This window comes from Chaetodon trifascialis, chromosome 21, assembly GCF_039877785.1.
Source record: "Chaetodon trifascialis isolate fChaTrf1 chromosome 21, fChaTrf1.hap1, whole genome shotgun sequence".
Classification (NCBI taxonomy): domain Eukaryota; kingdom Metazoa; phylum Chordata; class Actinopteri; order Chaetodontiformes; family Chaetodontidae; genus Chaetodon; species Chaetodon trifascialis.
Genome location: NC_092076.1, coordinates 12,462,660 through 12,475,098, shown reverse-complemented (window position 1 = coordinate 12,475,098; position 12,439 = coordinate 12,462,660). Strand labels below are relative to the sequence as shown.

Here is a 12,439-nt window from a genome sequence, read left to right as displayed (position 1 = left end):
ATGAGGAGAGCCAAATGTCAAACCTGTTATTGACTGTGGACTGATGCGCCAGTTCCTGAACAAAAGAAAGCCATCACTGCGCCTTATACTGAAGGACTTTGGTGTCGGCTGCAGTCCCCCTTGCAGCTGGACTCACACCTGGTTACACAACAGCCACTTAGACCCCTACCCGAAATATGGTCATCGATTTTATGATGCGGTATCAGAATCCCTGATCTTTGGAGGTGTTGGCAACTTTCCTGACAATGGAGCTCGAGTGGCGACTGCCATAGTGACAGTTATAAGCAATTCTGTCCAAAAAGCGGCAAACACAGCGAAGCCATCCGCCCTATTCCAACCCAAATAAACCCACATTACCGTCCCAAGTGTCACCTGTAACTTAGATATTGTGACATTTAATTTATAGGAGGTTTAACACTAAATAATCTCGACCACGTCACTCAAAGTCAATGGCCGGACTGTGTTAGTTGGGAAAATGTATCGATGTATTAAAAGCAAAAATGGAGTCCTACGCCGACCGAACCGCGTGCATCCGTTTAAGCATAGATTCGATTTCCATATGCATTGGATGATTTTATCCCAGGTCCCGTCTGTTTGGGTCAATTTAACGCGAATTGTGCAAAATTGTTCACAGCACGCGTTACTTCCAGCCGGTTTTCCTGGAATAAAAGTTGCTCGCCGACGCGGATGAAGGGAAACAAGTGTGTCCCCGGGAAGCCCAATGTCTCTGCTACCAGCCCATAATGTTTTGTGGATCAGTTCTCCGCCGTAGCTTTTATATTTGTCGGGAGTTGGAGGATGAAGAAACACAAACGGGACGGCGCCAGTTCCATGGAGTCCGCTAGATCAGCTGCTGGCAGTTGGTGTTCTCAATCACGTCCGCAGGAAGGCTTCATAAGCCCACTGGAGCGCCTGTGGAATAAGACACTTATGTGATACGGTGTACTGACGCAGTACTTTGCGTGGACAATAAGAAAAACATTTTTACTACTACAGTGAAGTGTGGCATTGTTCGCAGACCCGGACTTTGTCGGGGAAAGCTTTACGTCTGGCCGTGCTTTTATTTCGCTGTTTCTGACGCTCCGGTGGACCAGCTGAGCCGGGTGAAATTACACCTCCTGGACTTTTTTTGTCAACTAACTAAGAAAAGTCACCATGGCAGAGACGTCGGCAGCTCCAGCCAAAGCCAAAAAGACCAGCAAGCCCAAGAAACCAGCTTCTCATCCCAAATACTCGGACATGATTAAAGCGGCAATCGTGAACGACGCCAGCCGGAGCGGAGCGTCCCGTCAGTCCATCCAGAAGTACGTGAAGAAGAACTACAAGGTGGGCGACAATGTCGATGTCCAGGTTAAATTGGCCCTGAAGAGGCTGGTGGCAGCCGGGACTCTGCGCCAAATCAAAGGCATCGGCGCGTCCGGATCCTTCAGGCTGACCAAACCAGAGGACTCCAAAAAACCAAGCAAGGCAGCGGCATCTCCCAAACCAAAGAAGGCGGTGAAGACCACCAAACCCAAGAAGGCGGCCAAGCCCAGGAAGGTGCCCAAAACGCCGGAGAAGCCCAAGAAGACAGCTGCAAAGAAAGTGAAAAAGGCCGCGAAAAAGACGACCCCGGCGAAAACCAAAAGGGCAGCAGTAAAGAAAAACAAGCCAGCCAAGCCCAAGCCAAGACCAGCAAAGAAGGCAACCAAGCCCAAAGCAAAACCAGCAAAGAAGGCAGCCAAAGCAGCCCGAAAGAAGTGAAAGGACAATATCAGAGACAAAGTCACTGTAAATACTGAAGGAAATGTTTTCGTATATGTATTATTTTTGTAAGGTCTCATGCAAACTTATGCTGTTTTTACCAGTAGTTTTCTCTCCATTGCACTATTGCCTCTAGATGCTGTAGAAGTACTTGTGACCATTTTTATTTGCCTTTAATAATAATTCTGTTCATTTCTGTCTGATCCTTGGATTATAGGCTAGTCTAGGGTCTTGCTGAAAAGAAGACAAAAAAATGTATATACAGTTGAACTATTGAATAGTTATTGTTAACTGCACGGGGTCATACTGAAAATACAAATGTGTCCACAGTGGGCATTGTCGAGCCTTCACAATGTACAGACCAGAGGCAGTGGACGTCAGCAAGATTTTCCTAAAGGCTCTATAGTTGTCGTTCGAGCCCCATTCTGTACATTTCCTCACGTTTAGACGACTCAGTATACAAACATCTCACTGCGTTCATTCACTTTTAAAAAGACTGTTTCTACTGCGATCCAATAAACCTTTGTCATCTTCTACCAAATGTACTTGTCAACTTATTGCGCGCATTTTACGCGTGCGCAAAGGGTTTGGATAAAAGTGGTCGGAGGAATTCCATTGTATGTTAAAGACAGACAAGGCATAATGTAATCTATTAAACAGACCAATAACACTGCTTCCTCTATTTTAATATATACATGTGTCTATATATACACATTACACACACAGGGGTCTGTAGTACGCGGCATGAAATTCCATCTATTGTGCACCAAAATGTTGCACACAAAGCCCACACATGAAAGCTCCGATGAGAAGGAAGATATCCTCATGCAGCAACATGCATGTGAGATACATGTAACAGGAAAAAATGGTGACCTGGGTGGACTGTGGGTTCTAATGTAAGTTGGAGTCGGCAAGAGTCACATGAAAAGCAACGTGTGGAATCAGCATCAGGTAATAAACTACAATAGTGCTCTCTGAATTACCTTAGGACTCCTTCGACACCCAGTCACGGGGACAGACAAGAGAGGACACCTGACTGATGTGAGGTGAAACCCTGAATACCAGAGATTCTGTCCAGAGAGTGTCAAGAAAAACACTGGACGGTGGTAAACAAAGCCAAGAGATGTTTTGTTTTTTTGGGGAAAAAATAATTTAGTGCTCAGCAAAAACTGGTCTAAACATCACAGTGTGCAATTAAAAACTCCCCTGAATGCAGCACATTAAGGTTATTTTAGTTTTTGTTTTCTTCTCCCTCTAATGCTCAAGTCTAACGCATATTACCACCCAAATTCCCAACATCCACTTTTCCCCAAGTGTATCCACCGTGCAGTGAGGGGGCGGCTTTGCAGACACGCCCAGCGCTTACTTGTCCTGCCTCTCGCCTGCCATGCAACACTGCCATCTTGTGGCGTCTCGCAGGAACGGCCGACTCCTCTTCCCTTCAGTCGGGACTGAGACAGCTGGAGTGAAACTGATGAAAGTCAAGATTTCACACAAATTACCTTCTACACAGTTGTTCATTCTGATCTTTTAAAGACATTTGTGAGATCGCCAAACTAACCTTGTTAAACAGCTTCAGGCTGAACGGTCGAAGCAGCAGAGCATCTAGACTCGCACTGTTCTTGCATTTGGAGACACTCCGTGCAGAAGGGTGGTCAGCAATTGGTGGTCCAACATCAACACTGACAGCACAGCACATCGCTGCCTTTGGAACCCATTACTTTCAGCAACAAACATTTTGCACACTGCTTCAGTTGAGTCATACACACTTTAAATACGACTGATTACAGACAGAGAAAATTATAATATAAAGCATTCGCAACATATCTTTCAACCCAACAGTCACAATGTCTTTCGGGCAAAGGTCCCCATTGAGTCTGGTCTGGTCTTTTATTAAGCATCTAAATCAGTTCACTTTCAAGTAAGAAAACAGCCACATTTTAAAAGTCACACAAGTGTATTCTGCAAAAAACAGCAGGTCCCCGGCTAGATGAAGCGGCCAAACAGACATGAACGTGACGGACTCGTGTTGAAAAAGCTTACAATGGCAGATTAGGTCTGTAACAAGGTCAAAGTGTATGCACAGTGTCAGGCGTGTGTCAATAGGAAAAAAAAAAAAAAAAAAAGCATGATTATCCATCTATTTCAGCTTCAATCAAGATTAATTCCATTTCAACATGAACAGAGTAAAACTTAGTGGAAGCAGAGAAAGATTTGACCAGATTTTTCTTTCGTATTTCGTTACCATTTTTAAGGTTTGCTCAGGCTTCTTTTGCAGGAGAAAATATTTGCCAACGCATAAACCGCCATTTTTCTTCATGCACATCGCTCCCTGCTGCAGCTGATCAGTGACGCTGTACTGCTAAAAACATTCAAATGTTTCATTATTAGGCTAAATACTGTGCCTAAGGGGCAAACAACATGCTGCGACTACTTACTGCTGCTGGAGTTATTTGGCAAATCCGTTATGAACGTGTCGTATCTGTGGTGGCATGGTCAAAAAGAAAGTGTTCACTGAGGAGTTCCAGCAAGGGATTCAGTGGCAGCCAATCGGGCTTTACTTAAAAATACTTCATGCCCTTTGGTTCTTCAGTCTAGTCAATTTGGCATTTCTCTGTATGATGCTTAAGAAAGACTGCATATGAATAAAAACTCTCCAGTCTCACCATTAACACTTGACAGATAATTGATGTGAAAGCAATAGATTCAATGCACTTCCTCCCCTTTCATAAAGCACCTGTTTGAACACAAACTGTTTCAGTCAGAGAGGCTAACTCCTGCTCAGCCTGGTTGGACAGTGTAAGGCAGAAAAAGCTGGGCACAGCAGCATGGGGAATAATATGATCAGTAGCTTCCAACTGCCTTTGGACTATTGCGATCAACTGACTCAGAGCGGAGGACAAAGTGAAGAAGTCAGTCACTGAGGAAGGTCAGACAGGAAGACTTTCCTGGGAGCTTTTGGGGTGAAAACTAAAAAGTTGCAGACTCGGTCAACTTGAGACTGTGGTGGTTCTGGATCTAGTCTTGGAGGTTTGGTCTTTATGGATGGATGGATGGAAGTGGGGGCTGGGGGGGGATCTCAGCTGGTTGCTGATCATTTCAGTCTGGCGACAGCTCTGTAGATGGCAAAACCCAGAACTGCAACCACAGCCGAGCCCAACGCCACTCTCAGCCAGAACGATGTGCTGCTCATGTCTGAACCATTCAGGTGTCTGGAGATCAGAGGAGGACAAAAATCATTAAGGATCAGTCGCACAGCTTACGCCATAAGCAAAACAAACGTCTAGCTTTTCTAACATCTCCAAATACGCCTTTTAATCGCGCAATGTTTTAAACATTCCCCTGTGACTGATCTTTATATTTTCCAGCTTTACAGCGATATCTGATGTGACTTGAGAGCTGGAGTCAGTCTAAACAGAACGTACGGGTACATTGCTGCCCAGGCAAGCCTGGTGGAGATGTCCTTGCTGGTGGAGTGGAGGAGCAGGCTGGAGAAGGGCAGCGGTGGAGGCAGTCGGTGTTTATAACAGAACTCTGCTGGAGTCATCCCGTGGAACTGCTTGACCTCAGGAAGGTCCACCTTGGAGGCAACCAGCACACACGGGATGTTGCTCTCCATGTAGTGTTGCTAAGTAAGAAATGGGACCAAGAGTGAAAACTTAAGTGTGTGACAGTAAGCAGGTAAAAACAGCGACTGTTTACATGGAGCCTTTCCACACCTACAGTTCGTTTGCTCTGGTCTGAATCAGTTGATGAGTTTCTACTTTTCACACAGAGAAAAATCCAAGCGAGTCAAAATGCAGCACTACAGACCACATGACAACATTCCCTTGACTCATTGGTCAGATGTGTAAGGAGGTAAACAAAGGGAGAAGCTGGCCAAACACAAGCACTACACTGCAGCAGTCTGGGGCTTGAAGCTGTTTTGGTCAAACTTGCAGAGGTCGCATGCTTGTTGGATCAGATCATGCTCCCACCACAAACGAACCCCTCCAGAGTTCGTTTGGGATCGGGCCGAGACCACCTCCTCTAAAGAGTCTCGGCCTGGTTGTTTGGTCTGCGGCAGGGTTTGATTGACAGCTTTCACAGCAGCCCAAATGAACCACACTAACCGGGTAAACACACCAGGGTTCATTTAAACCTCAATTTAAGATATTTCTTTTTGGGAAGAGGTGGTTTAATGCCTTCATAATTCTTCTGACAAATAAATTCAGGCATATAGACAATCCTGATTACTTCGCATATCCAGAAGATTATCCTTGAATTCTGGGAAAAACACAGCTATTTTGAAAAGCCACAACATTGTCCCTCTTCCATTGTTTTCCTCTTTATGAGCACCCTCAAACACTTAAAGCTTTATCCAAGTGGTGTATCTTTCCAAGGGGAGAGATCTTTGGTTAAGTGGATGGGGCACGTTTGTGAATGGAACAAACTAAAAAGCACAATAAAAGCACACCAGTGTTATCCTTTAAATGCTCCTGTAACCTTTGCTGCGACTGACCTTGTATATACTTGCGCAGTAGTCGAAGGAATGTGGATCACTGGTGTCGTACATGAGACAAGCAACATCGCAGGAGGCATCCGATGCCTTCAGGAACTCCACCTCCACGTCCACCTCATTGAGCTGAAAGAAAGGAGGAGAAGAGTGTGGTGCTCAGGCTTTAGTCAGGGTCAGAGGTTAAGGGTCAGTGTTAAGATCAGGATGGGAGCTACTTACAATAAGGTACTTCTCCTGGTTGCTGACTTGGACAGTGTTTATGGCATAGGGCGAGAAGGCACTGCTGGAATTTGCTTTATTCTGGTGGGGGGGTGGGGGGGGGGTGGCAGCACCGACAGGAAAACAGTGACTTAGCATTATCAGTGTTGATGCTGCAGACTGGTACAAATTCATCACAGTTTAATAATGCAAAATTCAATATGTTCAGCTCCAGACTAGCAGATGGTGTCATACCACAACGTTGCGGCCCGCAAAGGCCTGGAGAAAGGCTGTCTTGCCCGTCCCCCGCGGTCCGATCACCTTGCAGAGAAACACTGACCGCTGTGTCTGGCACTTCTCCAGGTCTACCTCTTTCTCCCGTGTTACTGCTCGCACAATCGAGCAGAAAGACAAATATAAACAAGAAGCACAAACACACAGGCTTACCAATATATCAGTTTGAATTTGACTAGCTTAGCCACAAGAACACAGCTAAACCCCTGGCCTACGTCACCAAGTAGTTAAATTCAAATAGTCTTTGATTTTCAGTACAACAGACTTCATTTGTGGTCTCATCATTTGGCCAACATCGTCATCACAAAGGCCAAAGCTGAGAAATTCAACCTGCCACAGCAGCTGTTGCCTCAATTCTTCTACAAGGCAACAAATGAATCTGCTCTCTCCTGTTGCATCAGTATTTAGTTTGCCTTGGCCACCCATCTGAACATACAGTCCAGCCCAGAACAAACATTGCATGTGCGACCTGTTTATCCTTGAGAATTTGTAGCTGCTGCATCTCAGATCTCATCAATAAAGCTTGTGAAAAAAGATAGGATTGATGGCAAAACACATGAAAACTAGAGCCTGTGTCTAAAATGTATTAAAGCGATAAAACACATTTTACATGAAGGATACTTAAATGCATCACACTGATTTTACACAAAGTTAAAATAGTCTACATACTAAGTAACTTCAACCTGAGATAAAGTGACCTCTAGTGGCAGTTACAGGATTTCCATAAAGCATAAGAACTGGTCTTAGAATATAATGCAGATGAACACTACACCTCTGCCGCTGCTGTTTGTCAGGCAGCATGACATCACAGCTTTAAAGTCAGAGAAAACCAGCAAACATATTACACCCTCCAATCTTGTCCAAGCTTTCCTCACAAAATATCCTCAGACTCTACATACATTACATCTGGGTACCATGTAAACCCACTAATTTAAAGCAGTAATCATTATCATCTTCATTAATGCTCACAACAACAAAATGTGCATCACATGTGGACAGCGGATTATATTTGAAGTAGAAATGTGTTGACACATGCAATTCAAAGTCACTATTCAACCTATCAATCCATTAGGCTACAGCGGACAGGATTAAGTCAAGTAATCCTCCTGCAGAACAGTGCTTAAGTATGAGGCTCAGAATTAAGATTTCAAACAGGATGTACAGTATAGGGGTCTCCCATGTTCCACAGGAAGATGGCTAATTTACATGCAGTTTGTTGGGACAGTCTACAGTCAATCTCTCACAAGCCTGCGCACACACCTGTGATTGCGGTGGTCTGTGACTCCTGCTCAGTGAGGATAGGGTAGCCTAGGTATCCTAGGTGCTCCAGGCAACGGTGGATGTCAAGATATGCGGAAAGCCTGCATGTGAAGGGATTGACATACATGTGACCTTTTAATAGTGCACGCTGCCGACCATAAAGTGCACAAAGTGTAAAACCAGTGCATGCTTACAGTAACAAAATCATTCCCAATTAAGTGAAATACTTACGTCCACTGACAAAGGTAGCCTTGTTTAGATATGTAGCCGTCCTCAGTGGTTGGGACAGTCATGTAGACCTCTGCACCCCATGGCATGTACGGACAGACGCAAAACAGGTTCCTAAGCTCTGTCGGTGACAGTGCAGAGTCTTTGTCCTAAGAGGGAAAACAGGTCACCTCAAAACAAGGAAAATATTATTGAACATGTTGTGTAGAAAACCAGCCACTGCTGGAAATTTACTGTCCAGAGGGACACAGCTAGGATTCTTACTCACTTCATCGTACTTGTCAAACAGCTGCTGGAGGAACTGGTGACCTAAATGATTGAGCTCTGTGGTGCAGCCAACGGGAACACGTAGTCTGACAACAGAAAAGCAACGGTTGGATGTCGAGATACCTGGGCTGACTAGTTTGTACAAACGTAACAAAGTCAAACGGAAACATGGGAGAAATACAGCCCTAAGGCCCTAAGACTGAGACAGATGACTATGTAGAATACAGGGACAAGGATCTTTACTCCACAGTATTACTGCAATAAAACCTGTTGTAATAATAAAGTTATCAGATGCTTACTCAGGGTAAAGGTAATCATCGGTCAGCTCAAGGTTGTCATCATAACCAAATTTCCTGAGGATAGTCCACGTGGTCTCATGTCTGCCCCTCTGGATAAATAATGTATTAAGGAATAAGAAACCTGCAGGAGAAAGAATATTTGGTCATTAATAGAGCATGGCCTTGCAGCACAGTTTAAAGTTGCATGTTCTCATTCATGACTGATTTTTACCATTTAGGGTCAGGCCGTTGTCCTGGACACCATCGCTGGTGTTCTTCCAAACTACTGTCTTCACATCCTCTAAAGCTTGAGATGCCAGAGGATTCCCAAAACAAGATTTCTGCACATGAAGGTGGATAGATTTTTTTTTAATTACATACAAAACACATCATTTCAAATAATAACTGAGAAGACATAATGTTAAGTGATTTTAACTGGCACCTGAAAGCAGTTGAGTTCAGAGTCGCTGAGGATACGGTCGTTGTCCTGGTCGGAAATGTAGAATATTCTGGTAAGGGCTCGGACACACAATGGTTTCAGCTGGGGAAAAATATTGGGAAGACAAAAATTGTAGCATTATTCAACCAATCATTTGTATGTACATGTGCAAATAACTGGAATGGGACAGAAGGATAGTCTGCACAGTTGGCATCCCAATTCCAAAAACAGCTGACCTGTTTATCCTCAGGGTCATAAAGAGGTGCAGTGGGGTGAAGAACTGCCTTCTGTGCATAGTAGAACAGCTCTGAGATGTTTTTGAGGTTCTTTGCAGAACACTTGAAAGACACAAACAGCAGAGAAAATATTTCAGATACAATTATGCAAGCAATATAAAAGCCAGATAAAGTAGGCACGTGTAAATATTTGTGTGAAACACAGCAAGGGTGTGTGTGTGTCTCAACAGTTGGGTTAGCAGGTGTGCTCAGACTGCAGTGATTAGGAGTTCAGCCTCACCTCAACACATGTCTCGATCTCAGAGAACTGGTTCATGATGGGAAGGATGGTTTCCATTGAGCTCCCACAGCGCAGATCAGACTTGTTTCCCACGAGGATGATGGGAACTCTAGTGTCATTTATGGAGACAGGGTAACTCTCAATTCAACATTATCAAGATATGTTTGTGCATAAAAATTACAACACAGTCCTGCAATGCAAGATATAATGCAAATCAGCTGACTGTCAAATAGTGTGTGAACTGCATGCACTCACACTCCCACATGCTGGGACTTTGCTGATGCTCGTATGTCTAAATCATGTTGACTTGGTGAAATGGAAGAACAGGCTCAAATTCCTAGATTATCAAGTTTGCACATTAAGTGCAAATAGTAGGGAGTGCAAACAGCTGATACATACTTGTTCCCTTTCTCCGCATCTCCATTAACTAGAGGTATCCACTTAGTTCTGATCTGAAAAACAAGAAAAAACACATTTGCTTGGTATTTTAAATGCATTAAGCAAATGTGATATACAGCATGTGGAATGCTTGCACAGTATGAACCAATGTAAACCAAGCAGCAGGTTACTACCTTGTCTATGGTGTCCTCGTTGGTGACATCATACACTACACACACCACGTTAGCCTGTGTGGGTTGGACAAAAACAGATGAGGGCATTACACCAAAAACAGAATCAACAGCACTCAATCAACCTGGTATGCCTTTCAACAAAAACCTAGAGGAAGAATACTTAATTTCAGGATCTAACATTAAAAATCTAAACATGACTAAAGAAAAGAAAGCCAACAATTGTTCAGTATTTTCATTTCGCTGTGTGGTGTACTTGCCTTGATGATCTCATCTCTAAGGACTTCATCACTTTGTTCCTTTTCTGTTGGGGTTAAAAACAAACATAAACAAATCTCAAGGTCATGCCATTCAGACCCACATGCATCATCTCGGTTCCAACAAAGTGCGCACAGGCACACATTAAATTGTGGACTGAAAAACAGTTGTGCTACATGTTAGCTGTAAGGTAATGTTACCTGAATAGTCCACTATGTGTGTGGGGACCTTCTCTGGAGTCACGTCAGCAGGGATGGTGATCTCCTCAGCTCTGGGGGGAACCTGTCAGAGATTGCAGATCACAGATCTCAACCATCACTTAATCTGGCGACAGCTTCCCATAACACAATCACACATTTTCTATTTTTATTGAACATGGACACAATTATGGTTCTAGTACACAGAAGTAAGCTGGAATGCTAGAGCAATTTTCACTTCTGAAGATAACATATCAACACCAGTGCAAAACGTGTTAGTCAATAGCACCACATGAAAATGAATAGAACTTGTCTGCAATAGGAGTAGGAAGAGAATGGGCATTTAATTAGCCTGCACACAAAGAACAGCACAACATTAAACAACTTGTTTACTTTCGTTAACAGAAATGAACCAGTTTGCTGAATAACAACTGCAGAGCAACTGTGGCAATAATTTGCCGACAGTGGCAAACACCAGCTGTAAGAGGCAGATGGGCGGATTCCTGATTTCCTCCAGCCTTCCAGCAACAGAAAGACTTTTAGACAAAAACACAGCAGTGGTGAATGGCTGTACTGACACTCACCTCTTCTGGGAACTCCTCACCAACCAAAGACATGATGAGTGATGTCTTCCCCACTTTGGCTGTTGGAGAAGAAGACATGGGGAGGATGAGAGGAGGTGCTAGAGAAAACCTCAAGGACCATGTACTAGCAAGTTAGCTGACTATTCTTTATGTTATCATCCACGGCGGAGTTTTTAGCCCCTGGTTTCAACAGACATTATTAAGCCTAAATGTCACTGATATAACTTGATTATGCACAGGAAGCCTGACATTATCCTAAGCCGTTAAACTCTACATGCAGTTACGTTACGCTAATGGAAAAATTCTCTTTCAATAAAGCACGGTGGCATGAAAAGTCATTCTAAATCATGCTTAAACTCGTCAACGTTAACGCTAATTAGCTAATTGCTCTAACGTTAGCGTTAACTAACGGTAGTTCTTGAAGCGACAGCCTGGCAGCAGCGTTAACAATTCAGCGAGCTAATAAACGTCTCCTTGATTAACGGAGAACTCGTAAAATAACTGATAATTAAAAATGCATCTGCGTAATGTGTACTGTGGTTATCCGTGGACGACAGCTGATCATTTAGCCAATGAAACTTTACTGCCTTTTCTATGGCAGCTAGCTAACCTACTAACCGTTCACAACTTGTCCGCAAAGTTACTCTAAGCTAACATAGCATTGCGGAAATTAACATGTGGAAAGTGTGCACTTCGTAGAAAATAACCCAAGTTATCGAACACAACAAAACTAGTGTAGACAAATACATTTTTCTTTTAAGACTGTTATCAGCACCATGCCACCAGGAGCAACCGAGGCAAATTCAACTGCAACTTTGTAACGTTAAGTTAGCTACAACAGCTAATGTTTGCTAGTCTTTTAGCTTATGATCGGCTGTCAGCGCGAGTGACTTACGCTCCCCCAATAAAAGTATCCTGACGTCTTGTTTCATGTTTCCTCTCTGTTTGAAGAACAGTCAGACACGCTGCAATACTACAGTGACATTTATCTTTCATTTGAATGGGAAAATTCTAGCTAAAATAAAATGTGTGCCTCTCCACAGCGACATGCACCCAAGGTGAAACCATATCATTCCGGTTCACAGAGGAGACGGCGAAAACGCGCCCTCT

General features: G+C 43.7%; 2 protein-coding genes across 2 annotated transcripts; one reads left to right on the top strand and one right to left on the bottom strand.

Moving 5' to 3' along the window:
• Window positions 1-927: 927 nt before the first annotated feature.
• h1-0 (H1.0 linker histone) lies at window positions 928-2,284 on the top strand. Its single transcript, XM_070991392.1, has one exon. It carries the CDS (start codon window positions 1,156-1,158, stop codon window positions 1,741-1,743), a length of 588 nt encoding a protein of 195 aa, XP_070847493.1. The 5' UTR covers window positions 928-1,155; the 3' UTR covers window positions 1,744-2,284.
• A 1,330-nt stretch (window positions 2,285-3,614) lies between these two features.
• On the bottom strand, window positions 3,615-12,410 carry rhot2 (ras homolog family member T2). The gene is made up of 19 exons (XM_070990766.1): window positions 12,225-12,410; window positions 11,330-11,388; window positions 10,749-10,830; window positions 10,551-10,594; window positions 10,294-10,347; window positions 10,121-10,173; window positions 9,722-9,830; window positions 9,442-9,543; window positions 9,209-9,307; window positions 8,999-9,107; window positions 8,788-8,908; window positions 8,490-8,574; window positions 8,225-8,370; window positions 7,994-8,094; window positions 6,695-6,825; window positions 6,461-6,541; window positions 6,245-6,367; window positions 5,169-5,371; window positions 3,615-4,955 (listed from the first exon to the last, which is right to left on the bottom strand). Exons 1-19 carry the CDS (start codon window positions 12,259-12,261, stop codon window positions 4,838-4,840), a joined length of 1,857 nt encoding a protein of 618 aa, XP_070846867.1. The 5' UTR covers window positions 12,262-12,410; the 3' UTR covers window positions 3,615-4,837.
• Window positions 12,411-12,439: the final 29 nt, after the last annotated feature.